The sequence below is a fragment of the Argopecten irradians genome, chromosome 3, assembly GCF_041381155.1.
Source record: "Argopecten irradians isolate NY chromosome 3, Ai_NY, whole genome shotgun sequence".
In the NCBI taxonomy this organism is placed as follows: domain Eukaryota; kingdom Metazoa; phylum Mollusca; class Bivalvia; order Pectinida; family Pectinidae; genus Argopecten; species Argopecten irradians.
In genome coordinates this window covers 39,168,308-39,183,504 of record NC_091136.1, presented here as the reverse complement: position 1 = coordinate 39,183,504, position 15,197 = coordinate 39,168,308, and the positions used below count along the sequence as shown (strand labels likewise).

General features: G+C 32.7%; 2 protein-coding genes across 7 annotated transcripts in view; one reads left to right on the top strand and one right to left on the bottom strand.

The window, feature by feature from the left end:
- Nucleotides 1-9,763, bottom strand: part of LOC138318528 (cilia- and flagella-associated protein 70-like) — a 29,679-nt gene extending 19,916 nt beyond the window's left edge. For 5 of the 6 annotated variants that reach the window (XM_069260968.1, XM_069260972.1, XM_069260970.1 and 2 more), the window contains exons 1-13: nt 9,669-9,763; nt 8,705-8,809; nt 8,314-8,500; nt 8,013-8,111; nt 7,538-7,620; nt 7,226-7,402; nt 6,921-7,048; nt 5,642-5,791; nt 4,992-5,076; nt 4,586-4,597; nt 1,540-1,609; nt 1,043-1,104; nt 523-660 (exon numbers count right to left, since the gene is read on the bottom strand). In XM_069260968.1, the coding sequence (XP_069117069.1) occupies nt 523-660; nt 1,043-1,104; nt 1,540-1,609; nt 4,586-4,597; nt 4,992-5,076; nt 5,642-5,791; nt 6,921-7,048; nt 7,226-7,402; nt 7,538-7,620; nt 8,013-8,111; nt 8,314-8,500; nt 8,705-8,776 (1,263 nt within the window). In that variant the 5' untranslated portion in view covers nt 8,777-8,809; nt 9,669-9,763. The remainder of the gene's footprint in view (nt 1-522; nt 661-1,042; nt 1,105-1,539; nt 1,610-4,585; nt 4,598-4,991; nt 5,077-5,641; nt 5,792-6,920; nt 7,049-7,225; nt 7,403-7,537; nt 7,621-8,012; nt 8,112-8,313; nt 8,501-8,704; nt 8,810-9,668) is intronic. The other variant, XM_069260969.1, reaches the window with a different exon arrangement.
- On the top strand, nt 9,726-13,605 carry LOC138318534 (D-aminoacyl-tRNA deacylase-like). The gene is made up of 6 exons (XM_069260982.1): nt 9,726-9,859; nt 10,013-10,103; nt 10,872-10,974; nt 11,112-11,244; nt 12,287-12,372; nt 12,847-13,605. Exons 1-6 carry the CDS (start codon nt 9,817-9,819, stop codon nt 13,045-13,047), a joined length of 657 nt encoding a protein of 218 aa, XP_069117083.1. The 5' UTR covers nt 9,726-9,816; the 3' UTR covers nt 13,048-13,605.
- Nucleotides 13,606-15,197: the final 1,592 nt, after the last annotated feature.

The window sequence follows — 15,197 nt, the reverse complement described above, 5'->3', positions numbered from 1 at the left end:
TAGAACATTTTACCTAGATTTGGAAAAGCGTGCATAAATTACTTTGTAACTAAATTTGATTTATTCTTAAAAAATACATACAATTTCTCTTACAATGTTATTCTAAATCTTTATAGAAATATTAAAAGTTAGGGTTCAGGATAAAAATTTCTGATGTTAAAAAATATAATTCACTGTAAAAACATAATATGGTATTGCCATGTACTTGATTTTCTGGAAATTCTTCAAGTCTTGACAAAACTACCTAATAATAAAAGTCTAAATCATACCCTAACTCAATCTTAATATTACATTACACCTCCGAGAAAAATAGTATTTTTTGGAAAATCCTAAATTTTCAAACAAATAAATAATGATTGTACAGTCAATTTAACCTCATAAAAGCCTAAAATAAATTTGGAATACATGTGTCTGAAATGTTCCTTGTTTGAGATAATTAAGAAATTCTAACATATGAAAATAATTACCACATCTACTGAAAAATACATGTAAATGAAGTTGTATGAAAGAAGAGATACATACCCCTTTCTTGACTTCTTTCTCCTTTTTCTCATCCTTCTCCTTTCCCGCTTTCTTTGGAAATGGTGAGGCACTGTTACGGTTGAGAATGTTAAAGGCAATCCTTCCGGCTTCCTCACCATAACCAGTTTTTCTCTTGGTCTGCATATTTTCATATCATTTTTTTTATGATTTTATGTAATATTTATAAAAAAGACTTTGTAATACATGTATTTATGGCAGATGTAAATTTAATCCTTCATGTTTAACTATTTATCAAAAACATATCAAAGCTTGCTTTTTGTCTGTGAAATGAGGATAAGAATATTACCTGAATTTAATGTAATTTTCATCTGCATCAAAAAGAGAATGAAATACCTGGTAACTAAATAATGTTTTCCAGTTACATATATTCAATTGGTGAGATTAGTATAGTATAATCCATTTCTGTCTTACACAATGTATTTATATAAAGTAACTATAACTTAATGACCAATCAGTTTCTTTCTACCATAAATCTGTAATTGATTGACCAATCACTTACCTTCTCATGAAGAGCATGGTCAGTATAGGCGTGCACCTTATAAGCTCCACGGATTCTTTTCACTAGAAAACAAACAAAGACAGGATAACGTTTTGTTTGTTTTATTTGTCTGTTTGAATTTGAGTGTACAGTTGTAGTTACTAGTGGGTACCTAACTCAACATCATGAAGTAGGAGTACATAACCACACCAACACAGACTAGTCTGTTTCTCTTATAAGAAATCCACAGCATCTAGCAATGCAGCACAGATTGTCACAAGGCAACAACTAATAAAGGTTTATCATATATTAGAAATAGGACACAACCTTTATGTTTATTTCCTCCTCAGTAATGTTCTCTAACCAGCTGTTACAGCAGATTTTGTGAAAACGAAACCGAAATAAAAAGTTCTATAGCTCTACTAAAACAAGGTTAAAAGAAAAAAGTACTGTATTTAACAGATCTCGAATCCCTCTCAGAAGGAATTCTATACTTTAAGACATTATGATAAATTTACCTCCAGGGTACAGCAGAGGTGCTAGGTTAATGTAGGCAACGCCATGGTAGCTTATGGAGCCTTCCTCCTCCTATAAACACATCAAGGTTAAGTTTACTTGGCATTAACCATAGTTATACATGTCATACTTAATTTCTCATCACAGAGTTATCTGCCCTTCAGTACACAAATATTGCCTGTTTTTAAATATATTTGTAAGAAATTACTTTATTAAGCTTTAACAAAACAAAACAAAATCAATATGACAACATATTGTTGCTTCCCAGGGCAGATAACTCTGCGATATGAAAAACTGAACATATTAGAGAAACATGTTTTGTTAGTAGGAAAGGGACCGGAAGATATTAGAATTCTTGGGTCAGGAATATTATAAATTTCTATTTAAAAGGAATAAGTTTCAGAAAAAAATACTAATTAATTAGGTAATACCATTTGGGGAGGGTTAGATACTTGGATACTGAGATGGGAGTTTAAAATTTTGTTCAAAAAAAAAAAAAAAAAAAAAAAATACTAGTACTTAATTTGAGAATGGAAAAAAAACACCTAAATCAAGAAAAAAATAAAATAATCAAAAACAGAGACAAAAGAATAAAGAATACAACTTCACTTATCTCAGATTGTGCTGTGGTTTGAAAACTTGTGACAGATGCAGTTAAGCAAACATGCTAAGGTGATCTAACAAGAGGTGAAAGTTTGGTGATCATTCTCAAACTTATAATACAAAATAAAATGATAAAGACTATAGATGAGAGGACACACATAGTTTTTAAAATAAACTAGTAAAAAATAAAATGAAAAAATAAAGAAAAAATGAAAATCATGCACAACTTCACACACATAACACTATAGGCTTGAGAACATGCTGTTGAAATTACTGGTAGGTTGAATTGATTTTCATTTTAACATTTCGATTGTAATATCATTTCAACACTAAAAATTCAGTTCAATTAATAAACATCTAAGCTCCCAATTTACTTTCTAGGTATTTTTTTAACAATTAATCAGAAGGTGATGAAGTAATATGGTTTAACAAGTTTAACTCTTTATTTTCTTCTTTACATCATTTTTATATGAAATATTTCTGCTAATGTTATATCATTTAGACTTAAAAGTCATGGTGTTGTTTCTGAGGAACTATTAAAATCTTACTTTTAGCATGGTAATGAAATATATGTAATATTCTGTATATTGTAACATATGTGACATTCAGTTTGCTATTCCACAAAGGTATCAAAAGACATCATTTTCCGTATCACAAGACATCACTTCCATTTTTCATTTTATTTCTTAAAACTGTAGAATTTTATTTTCAAATTTGTTATTTTATTTGATTTACAATGTATTCATTAACCTGGTAATCTTTTCCATTTCATTCTATTTATTTCATTTTAAAAATTATTTTATTTGTTGATATATTTATGTGTTTATTTTGTCACTGATGCAAACAAAGAGCACATATATATCTAGTGTGCACACTCAGCTACACATGTACACAAGCCCCCTGTGATTTTGCCTACCAACCTTTGATTTCCCTGTAGCACCAGGATTTCCCTGGCGCTGTGGTTGAGCCAATAAACAAAACAAAGGACAGACAGGTACAAATCATGATCACAGGTAAACAATTGAAACATACAAGTTATAGCTAAATAAGAATCTGGTGCCAAGAAATAATTACTTTTCATAGGAGAAAAAAAACCAAATTGGATATATATTAGGTTTTCACAGTACAGAAGTGAAAATAAAACTGGTTAATAGACTTTCTGAAAAATAAATGTTACACATGTACATATGCAAAAGGTTCTTATAGCAATAGGACAATTTAATGAAATACAGATTTCCATGGAATGTAAATTTAGAGCATGAAAAGCTTTTTCTTTGATATAGGTCAATTTATTATTATCATAAAATAGGTCACAGTGACCAACTTTACAAGGAGAATCCACTTAGTACAAAGTCCCACTGCCAAATGCTTTAATAAGATCGGTAATATGTGGAAACATAGCAGGAGACAAATTTGCTAATCGCAGTACGGAAGTAGTCCCCATAAATTTGGGTTAGACACCATTGTCAGATTGTTGGTTATTTACCAATAAATAGACATTATGTACAAGCTTATATGATCATGCATGCCTTCTAAGATTAATATACAATACAGTTTATATGAATTAATGTCTACATGAATATCTTATGTAAATTACCAATATTGCTTTCTAAACATGCAATGAATAAATTGTGAAGAAATGTAAATTTTTTAAAATGTTTACAATGTATACACTTACATGCTAGGTTCTAAAGTAATAAGGTACATAACTGAGTTCCCTGTAGTTCATTTTTTAAATAAAAATAAACACTCAGTAGGATAGGATAACTAACAAAGCCAAATCTTGTTTTGATATATAAACTGCAGAGTTGTCTGCTCCTGTCCAAAGGTACACCATGAAAGTAACTTCAGCCCTAAAGAAAATGGTGTAATTTTCTCAAAATATCAAATAATATCCCGATATAACTTGTCTCTCTGACTGAGCAATAGCAAGAGTACTCACAGGGACTTGATTTCATTAATATAATAAGTTACAATATTACTACTATTATTTATGAATGTAGTATCAAGGAAACTGAAGGGTGAGAATACACTGTATATGCATAGTCCCTGTGTCTAACTGGGTTAATCTTCAATAGAACTGTGCTCTCAAAATATCTAACTAAGTGAAATATTTGAAAATTATGACACATCATCTATCAGATTTTTGCAGACGGTGCGGGGAATTATCTATGTGCTTCTATGGTTAAAAATTACTATGAACTCTGTTAATAGTCATTAATGATTCTTAAATTTCATCGGCAAATGTAGTTTAGGACTGATATCCTCGGCAAAGGCAAATTAAGGTTGTGCAGTCAGGAATACTACAGTGCAGCAATGGGCAGATCATTTGTTTTACTATATTGATCAGCATTAGCATCTGTGTATGATTAATGTTTTCTGTTTTAGGTACGGAGGCTGGACCAGATCTAACAAAGCCAATCCTACATTTCTAGATATACTTACACTGGCAGCATGCTGTGAAATTGACGTCAAATTTGAAATCTCCTATATATGCTAATGTTATGAAAATATTAGCCGTCAAAAAACCCTCTCTTACTTATGTTATCAATCATTGGTTACATGATTTCATTAAGTTTGGTCTATAGGAGTTCATCTTGTCTTAATGCCGTGCCCCAGGGTTTTTTGGGGTGACTTCTTTCTTTCAATGAGATACTTATTATGATAAATAATTAATTTTTTAAATTTGAATATTCAGATTGTAAAACTGTTGGCTTGCACAATTGTCTGGTGTCAACTCAATTGAAGCCTGAGCTATGAAAATTGCACTAAAAATAAATAGAATACACAATTTATCTTCATTGATCCATCCATTACTAGCTAAGACAGTATAATACTGTTTCTTGCCTACCTTTTTGCCCTTGTTAGCAGCTGGAGGTGGAAGTCTCATGACCTCTACTGGCCAGTAACGGCACTTGGCTATCTTGTCTTGGAAACTGTAACAGACATTTATTGCTTATCAAAAAAGCATGGAAAAACAATCTTTTTTGTTCATTCAATTAAAAGATTCATTTGTTTATTTGATTCATTTATTTGTTTTATTATCTCCCCTGAAACACAATGGGGGATATTAAATTGTGATGTGTGGATCCAAGATACTTTTCATAGCTATTGACTTCAAAACATATCAAATTAGATTCATGAAACTTTCTGTGTATATATCAAGCTAGTGCACACCTGAGTTGTGCCTTTTACTATTAGGGGCCTTCCATTTTAATATTTTCTACGCTGCAATAAATCATATTCAAATCAGATCTAGAACAAACCTATCTTGATAGATACCAAAAGACATAAATTAGGTTCTACATCAAAATTTATTTTTATACTATTGTATGCTTGGGATTTAATTGCCTTGCCTTGCGCACCCATTTTTAATTTGTAAAAATCTATTTATCCTCTTTCTGTTAAAGAAAAGAATTGAAAATAACAAATATTCTGTACATGAATTAACATGTAAACAGTTTCTGTGAAATTCTTTCCATTTAAGTTCTAAAGTTCTACCTCTTGACAGCTGAGTTTTCCATGTAGCATCTCCTTTCTGTGTTCCATGGAACGCGGAGTTTCTCAGACTCAGAAATCATCCTGTGATCCCGATCCTCTTTGGCACGAAGTTCTCCGTCCTCATCTTCAATACTGTCACTTGAAATGTAGCTGTAACACACAATTATGAAATTGTAAACACAAATAAAATGAATGTTATGCTTTGTATTTAAACAAATATGTTACAAAATCCAAATCTAGAGACATGTCTCTATTCCTGTAATTAAATTTTGTTTGGTAAAAAAAGGACAGAGGAAAGAAATCTATAGATATCATGATCAAATAACAACAATGATCCCATATGTATAGGACTCGAAATCACTCATAGTACAGTGAGCAGAAGTTCTGAACAATAGACTGTTGATATGATGATTTTTTTCCCCAATTTCTAGGTGATAGCAACTGGCCCGAGTATTCTTGACTTAGGCAATCGAAATATCCATAATGGATCATAATCTCAAATATAATGCTATTGTTGGTAATGAAAAGAAAGTTTAGCTTCCTGGTCTAGCGCATATCTGAAGTACAGTATAACGTGTCCAAAGCGGATGTTAACATGAACTGCAGTTTTATTTGTATGGTTTATACGGGTGTCCGGTTTGTAGGGAATATAACCTTTTCATGGTCAGCTGCAATGACGAAGTTCTGAACGACAGACGGCAGAAAATCTTACGCTCTAAATATGGCAAGGTTAGCTATAAGAATGATCTACATCAGTTTACTGCGACAGAAATATAATTCCATTGACCTTGCGAACGAACTAGAGGCAGGGTATATGATTACATTAAAAGTAATCACAAAACATGTACAAGTGAAAAACTGTCACTGTCTTCAGTACAGGTAAAACTCCCGTAGGTGTCTCATGACTGGATAGTAGCTTTGAATCAAAGGCTTCAATGGATAGTACTTGTTTTAATTGTTCCATATTGTGAAAACATCAATGCCAGTTGGCCTAAAGTTAATTTTGCAGAGAAAAGTAGAGTAAAATTACCAAAAGAAGTCTGGTTTCCAGAGTAAACAGGTTTCGGATTATTCACGTTTTAGTTACTATAATTTCTTACTAAATATGCTGGGACAACACAATTTAATCAGTATGGACAAGTTTCTGGTTTGTGCAGGTTCCAGTTTAGACAAGTCACACTGTATATGAAATTGATATTTCAATAATATTTCAAGAATGTTCAATTATAGTGCATTCTTAAAACTTGCCTAAATTTTTATTTCCTGGAATTCTACCTACCTATCAGGAATATAAACAGCATTGGCCTGGGCAGATCCAGGCATGGCCCACTTCTTCTGTTTATTGGGGATTTCCTTGTCAGCACCAGGTTTCAGTGCTCCACCAGCAAAAATGATAGGGGCCTCTTTCTGTAAAGAAAATATGGAAAGTTGAAACCACAAATCTGACAAATGTCAAGTTTTGGAAATTTTAGAATTTTCCTTTTAAGATCTTAATACATTTTTTTTCTTGAAGTCAAAGTTTTAAAGGTATACTAGAATCATAGTACACTGCATGTTAAAAAAACAAAATGTTGGGAAACTTACATCAGCAGTGACTGGAATGGGTAGTGCCGCAGCGTAACAGTACTGAGATCCAGCCAGTGTCCACGACTCCGGAGGGGACAACAGTGATTCCATAGTGATAGTCATAAGGTTACCAGAACTGGCCTGGGGAGAGTCCATTAGGGGTTCATTGACAGAAATCACAACATCCAGTTCAGGCTAAAACAAAAGAAAAATATTATTTAAACAAAATGGTCAGTAATAACTTTAAATGATGGTCATGCATATTCGATAATACATACAAAAAAATATAATTCTATTTAAGTTAGTGGTTGGTTTTGATTCAGCACTCACCTTGGCATGTTCTGGTGGGATTCCTTCTAGAGGGGATCCAGGCAAAGGGTTAACAACTAAGGTGTACTTGTGTTTTACCTCACCTGTTTGAAAACAAGAAATCATTATGGTAATAACACCATGGTAACTTATAAAGGACTTTGTGGCCCCAAATTTTGTTAAATTTCCAAAACTTTTACATGTATAAAGTAATTAAATTGTTTGTTTGATTCAACTATAATGACTATTTTCTAGAGCTACAAATTAGAAAAAAAATCCTTAAATTAATTTAAATTTGACACTTTGTCCCTGGTACCAGAAATATTTAATGTAATGAGTCCTTTGCAATTATTTTGCATGAATGTAGATGCTAAAAAACCATCATCAGGATAATCTCTTTTTAAAACATAATTAATTGGTTTAAATACAAAAAGTGTACAGGTTACAAGTGTTTTGATGGATTAAAGACAAAACCAGTTTGGATTTCTTTACATACCTTTGACAAGTGGCAGTAAATCTACAGTACATTGTCCTAATAATGCTGTCTTCTCTTCTTTTTGTTTCTTTTCTTTAGGCAAACCTTCTATCACAGTCACTGAAGAAAAACAATTTCAGTAAAATAGGATTTCTACATATTTATTCTGAAAATTTCCATTTTCAATTCAAACCTTAATTTCTCCTAACAATTTATCGTTGTGAAGAGAATGATTGCTTTAATATTAATTTCTCACTTCAATTGATAATGTGCATAACTATACATTGTTTAAAAATGGGGGGATGGGGTAAAAAAAACTCACAGACAACTGGTTTGTGCGCTATTTCATCAAGGGCTAGTGGGTCATCATAGGTACAGTTGATAGTGGTACTGAAGTTAAGTTCAGCTGGTGTTTCAGGAGTACACTCGACTTTTGGGGAATCTCCAAGGGTTTTCTCTCCAAATTCAACCTTGACCATCACTTGGACACTATCTGCTTTTGTTCCTTTCTGTTAAATAAAATTGCTTTAGTTATACACATTACTGATAGTAATGAATGTAGCAAGTATAAAAAAAATCAAAGAATTTTCGATTTGTTACAAGAATTGACCAGTTTTGTTACCTCATAGGCACAAATAAAAGAATATAAAACGAAATGCGTGATTGAATACATGTATTTTCAATATTAGTCATTTCTTAAACTGGATTCTTACCAAGTTCCTGGCCCTCAAAACAGTGATAGTGATCGGCTCTGGAGGCCTGGTTTGTATACTGTCTTGGTCCATTTTAGGTGTTTTTCTTCTTCCTAATTAAAATTCCTGAAAAATATGCAATGCGACAACCTGATAATTTCTTCCTTCGATACATTTTCATATAATTTATCCAATGTGATCTCAATAATTAAAGCTATAAGAAAATAATTCAATTTTGCTTGTTACGAGCATTTTCATTGGCTTAAAAATTTACTTTCGCGGTTTATTTAGAGTACACTAAGATTTTTGTGTTATATCTCCATAACATAAAAAATCTATTCAAGTTAATCCTTAAGTACAGTAAAAGTTCACAGCTGGTGAAAGACTACTTTATACACTGGGTTACCAACAGTAACAACTGATTGGATATGTTGAATTGTCTCTTTAAGCTTAACATGCTCTCATGATGTTGCATTTTCTTTTACACAAATGAAATAATTAAATAATACAGTATGAACATAAGGTTGAAGTGCTGAATATCAGTTTGTATCAAAAAGGCTACATTTTGGAATATACACATCTCTATGTACCCTGTAACACATGTCATATGTCCTATGTTTACACGAGAGTTTGACTAATTATGGAGTAATTCGTTATCATCTATATTAAGTCTATATCGTCTATACCTTACTGTAATGTATTAGGGTCCAAACAATTAAGACGTATGTAATATTCTTATTAACAAATCAAATACAGTAGAAGGTTTAGACTCTAGAGCCATTAATGAAAATGGGAAGGGAGGGGGGTCGTCAGTCAAAATGTATCAAGTATTGTTGAAAAATACTCTACGAAACTACAAATAACCAAATGTCTACAATATGCACAAGTCTAAATTATTCTAACGGTGTTTGAAATGTCATTTTTCACTTCATTAAGACACATTTACAGTTAAAAAACAAAAATGATAACAAGTTGAAGACAGTACCTGTGCTTCCCGCTGTTCCCTTGACGACAGTAAACAGCGAGACTTCCGTTTCCGGTTTGTAGCGTTACATGAGAGTAGTGCACACATGTACATATTTCGCATAGGCCTACAAAAATTCTGATGATTGACTGATTGAGGCGTTCCAAAAATGAAATTGCTAATTCAGAGAGTTTCTCAGGCCAAAGTTACAGGTAAATTAATCGTTAACTTCCAATACATATAAGCCAATATTAAATTAACATCGACTTTATCCTACTTTCACTTTCATCTTTTGCTTTTTACATCTTGGATATTTTCGCTAAACAAGGGTAATGAGTGAGTGTTTATCAACATTTTCATTTCAGTTGATGGGGAGATTGTAAGTTCCATCGGAAAAGGACTATGTGCTCTAGTTGGAATCACCAATAAAGATACACCAAAAGAGATGGACTATATGTAAATATTAACTATATATTGATGTACATAATTATGTCCTATAATGTTAAATGATTACTGGAAAACCTGTGCAAAAGTATGATTTTAACACAAAGCTATCATACTTTGCAAATTAACACACAGTTGGAATTAATATCATTGTGGAGAATAATCTAAATTAACTCCAAGGTTAAAGATGCTCCACCGCTGACAAATGGTATTTTTTCACTATCAAAAACAACAAAAGACCATTTAGTGTTTTTCTTCAGTTACAAAAGTTGCTTACTTTACACCCTTACCACCATTGAAAAGTTTGAGCTTCTAATTTTACTTCAAGTTAAAAATATGAAAAATAATTAATTGCATCTCGAAAAAATTTGGTGACACTATATGCTATATGAAATGAAGTACTAACTGTTCATGCACCAAAGACAAAAGAAATTATTTTATATAACTTTTTTTGTGTTAATTAGACATAATATACACGATTGAATACCAATTATTGTTCAAATGATGGGTATCATATATACTCTGTCGGCGGTGGAACGTCTTTAATTTGTGACATCAGTGAATAATGTATGGGGAAATTGTTAGTAAATGAAGGAATTTATTAAATTTGATTCCACTTGGTTTATTTATGCTTCATTGTGCAAATGAATTAAAATCTCAATTCATTGAGAATAATGGACATATCTAATCAGGAAAAAAGTAACATGTTAAACAGTTTTTAAGAAACTTTGAAACAAATAACTAAGAAAAAAAATATTTTGCTCATTGTTTGTTTTTCAGGGTACGGAAATTGCTTAATCTAAGGTTATTTGATGATGATCAGGGAAAAAGATGGTCTAAAAATGTAATGGAGAAAAACTATGATGTTTTATGTGTGAGCCAGGTATGTGCAGTGTTAGTCCATATCATTAAGTGCTTGGTAATGATAAAATTGTTGATATTGTTTGCTTTTTGAATCATTCATTTTCTGTATTTATTTGATATATGAGGCAATTAATTTTTTTTATTGTTTAATTGCAGTTTACTCTCTGTATGATTTTGAAGGGCAACAAGCCAGATTTTCATTCTGCTATGCCTCCAGAAATGTCACAAGAGTTTTATGCTGAATTCGTCAGGAAGATGGGAGAAGCATATAATCCATCAAAAATTAAAGGTCAATACACTTTAGAAACTAAATAATCGAAAATGTAGAGGAAAAGATATGCATCTTCATTTATAAACCATGACATTGACATCTCTCATACCAGTACATGTGGGATGTCAGTCAAGTATGTGTCTTGCAGATTCCTCCCAGCCACTTCCCATTGGGCACTTAAACATTTAACCAAGATAAAAAGGAAATGTTTTACAACTATGCTTCCAATGATCCCTCATTGTTGAAGACAGCTAATTGTGGTACCATATATTACCACACAGCAACCTTTTGTATGTTAATCAAACACAGTCTACCATGGTCAATCAAACACAGTCTACCATGGTCAATCAAACACACTCTACCATGGTCAATCAAACACACTCTACCATGGTCAATCAAACACACTCTACCATGGTCAATCAAACACACTCTACCATGGTCAATCAAACACACTCTACCATGGTTAATCAAACACACTCTTCCATGGTCAATCAAACACACTCTACCATGGTCAATCAAACACACTCTACCATGGTCAATCAAACACACTCTACCATGGTCAATCAAACACACTCTACCATGGTCAATCAAACACACTCTACCATGGTCAATCAAACACACTCTACCATGGTCAATCAAACACACTCTACCATGGTCAATCAAACACACTCTACCATGATCAATCAAACACACTCTTCCATGGTCAATCAAACACACTCTTCCATGGTCAATCAAACACACTCTTCCATGGTCAATCAAACAGTCTGCAATGGTCATTTATTATTATTATTATTATTTTTATTTACCCCAAAATGAAGAGTATATAATGATAATACAAATGTATTCAGTCACCTCAGATTGGACAATTAAACGATTGAAAAAGTGAAACCACTGAGTCATCAAAACACCTTTGATGTGGCAATCAAACTGTGTAACATTTGCACCATCCAATCACCTCAAATTGCCTTTGTTCAAAGAGAAAGAAAAAATGAAACCACTGTGTCACTTTTAAAATCTTGTAAATGTATATCAATATTAATCAACATTTGTTTCGTTGCAGATGGAGTGTTTGGAGCTCACATGCAAGTTCATATACAAAATGATGGACCTGTCACAATACCTCTAGAATCTCCCGAATCTCTTCAGGTAACTTAACTTTTTTATGACTTTTTCAACATTTTGAGTAAAGCACCATCTGTAATTAATTATTTGTATTGAAAACATTGATGCAATCTTTTGAATCATCTATATAATAGGAATTGTGAAATTTGAGGTAGCAAAGTTTATAAAGAGTTTAGAGGTTGCAGAATCTAACATGGTGGCTTATTGGTTTAGATACATATATTTTACTACCACAGGATCTCAGGTTAAAAACTTATTTATAACTTGTTTATATCGATTGTCTATCAGTGTTTCTTCTTTAGGTATTCAAACTTTCCGTCACTTAAAAATCAGCATGCATTGAATGACCTTGGTTATTAAAAGGAAGCTATAAAAAAACACATAAAAGGATTAAACCCTAAGCTTTAATTCTGAGTGATCCTTTGGTAATAAGCAATTCACACCTTTGTAGTGCTCTTTTGAAATACCAGTATATCGTCTAAATTTCATTTGTTACAGGATGAAGGAAAAAAGCAAAAGAAGTGGAATAATCCCAAAAACCAATCCTCTAATGCTTCAAAAAACTCCACAGCATCCAAATCATCTGTGGAACAGGACACAGGAAGTGGCCCTGTATCAGGGACAGATGTGATGGAGCAGAGTGAGGGAGCAGCGTCCGGTGGATCTCAGGGGGAGGCAGGGTCAGCCCTTCAGAGTTGACCTCAACTGAGGGCTAGACTGTGTTAGCTTTTAAAAGAATTGACAATATGGCCATAGTTCATATCATGTGCTTTTATTTATCATAGATATGTTTTCAGGGAAGTTTGCAATTTGACATTTTAAATTGTTTTTGAAATTACTAGCATAGACCCCTGGATATATGTATACAGTAAAATCTGTAAATTGCCATCCATGCATATTTGCAACTATGACTGTTTTTTTGAAAATCAATTTTAGAAATTCTGACATGATGTTAATGAACTGGTTCACATTTTGAATCCCACAAACACTACTTTGAATGATTCCAAGATGACATAATAAGACATTTCTATTGTTTAGGATATTGTTCTTAGCGCCACTGTACTGCCGAGTCATATTGTATACTTCTCTAATACTCTGATTGATCTGGTTATATGATCATTTTAGACAATAGGTCCCTTGTAAGAAGTGTGGGAATGAATATACACCATTTACATACACCATTTACTCTGTAGATTGTGTAATAAACAAAATTTTATAACTGTCTTTTGGTTGTTATTTTTTGTATGTTTTTATCCAAAAAAATATGACCTTTCAGCACAGGTAACAAATTATTGTTGTATATTGTAAATATATTAAGGTTAGCCATAGTCCCATAGTTGATTGCTACACTATACTGATCAAGTATGATACGTGTATCATAGGGTAGTGCAATCAACTGTGGGATTACGATTTGTCACACTAAAATCTTAATGTATCTAAACATTCACATTCATTGATATTGAAAAAGATAATAAAGATGTGATCTTAGTTTACTAGTAAATGCAATACTCCCATTGTAAATGACTTTGTGTGTGGTTACAGAAGTTTTCATTAGTAACATCAGATAATTTTGTATATGAAGTTACCCAGGTATTTGAATATTCCTCTCAACAGAATACAATCTCTGGAGGTCCTAGTTATCCCTTGCTCTAAGGTCAGGTCACAATCAACTCTCTAATCAAAGGTCATATGTCACTGTCAACTCTCTACTTCAAGGTCATATGTCACAGCTAACTCTCTACACCAAGGTCATATGTCACAGCTAACTCTCTACTCCAAAGACATATCTCACAGCTAACTCTCTACTCCAAGGTCATATGTTTCGGCTATATATAACTCTCTACATCAAGGTCACATATCACAGTTAATTGTCTACTCCAAGGTCATGTCACTATCACCTGTCTACTCCAAGGTCATATGTCACAGTCAGCTAACTCCCTACTCCAAGGTCATATGTCACCGCTATCTGTCTACTCCAAGATCATATGTCACAGCTACCTGGTAACTCTCTACTACAAGGACATATGTCACAGCTAACTCTCTACACCAAGGTCATATGTCACAGCTAACTCTCTACTCCTAGGTCATATGTCACAGTTTTGTCTCTACTCCAAGGTCACATGTCAAAGCTAACTCTCTACTCCAAGGTAATGTCACTGTCAACTCCAAGGTCATATGTCACAGCTAACTCTCAACTCCAAGGTAATACGTCTCAGTTTTGTATCTACTGCAAGGACATGTCTCACTTGCAATTCCAGGGTCATATATCACAATTCATCTCAATAGTCACAGCTGACACCTGACCCCAAGGTCATATGTTATCTCACTCTACTCTTGCTGCTGATATGATCATATGTCAAAACTAACCCTAGACTCCAAGGTCATGCATCTAAGTTAAAAGGAATTAGAGAAACCATTACGATGGAATTTATAATTAATTCTGGTGATAAGTTAAAATTAAGATACAAACAGTGTATTGTGGGTAATTTTTTTGTCTACCAGCAATTTTTGTCAAAATGTTTAAGTCGAGGAATTCTAGATTGGTTTGAAATTTTGAAATCCAAAATTGCTATTTTGAAAATCAATTTTAATAATTGATTAAACGATAACTTACTTGTTTGCTATTATTTTCAAGTGAAATGTCAAAATAAACATAACTAAAAGTTGGCAAATGGATGTTGTTGGTTTTGAGGGATGGCAGTCAGTGATCCTATTATCCAAAATAGCAACTCAAATTTGGTTTCCATGGTCTCAAATGCATGTTTTAAGGAAACAAAGCTGCTGCTTGTATGTGCTCCCCTCCCATATCTCCTTTTTTAAATGGCTGAAGAGCTTGTTTGGTTAAAAAC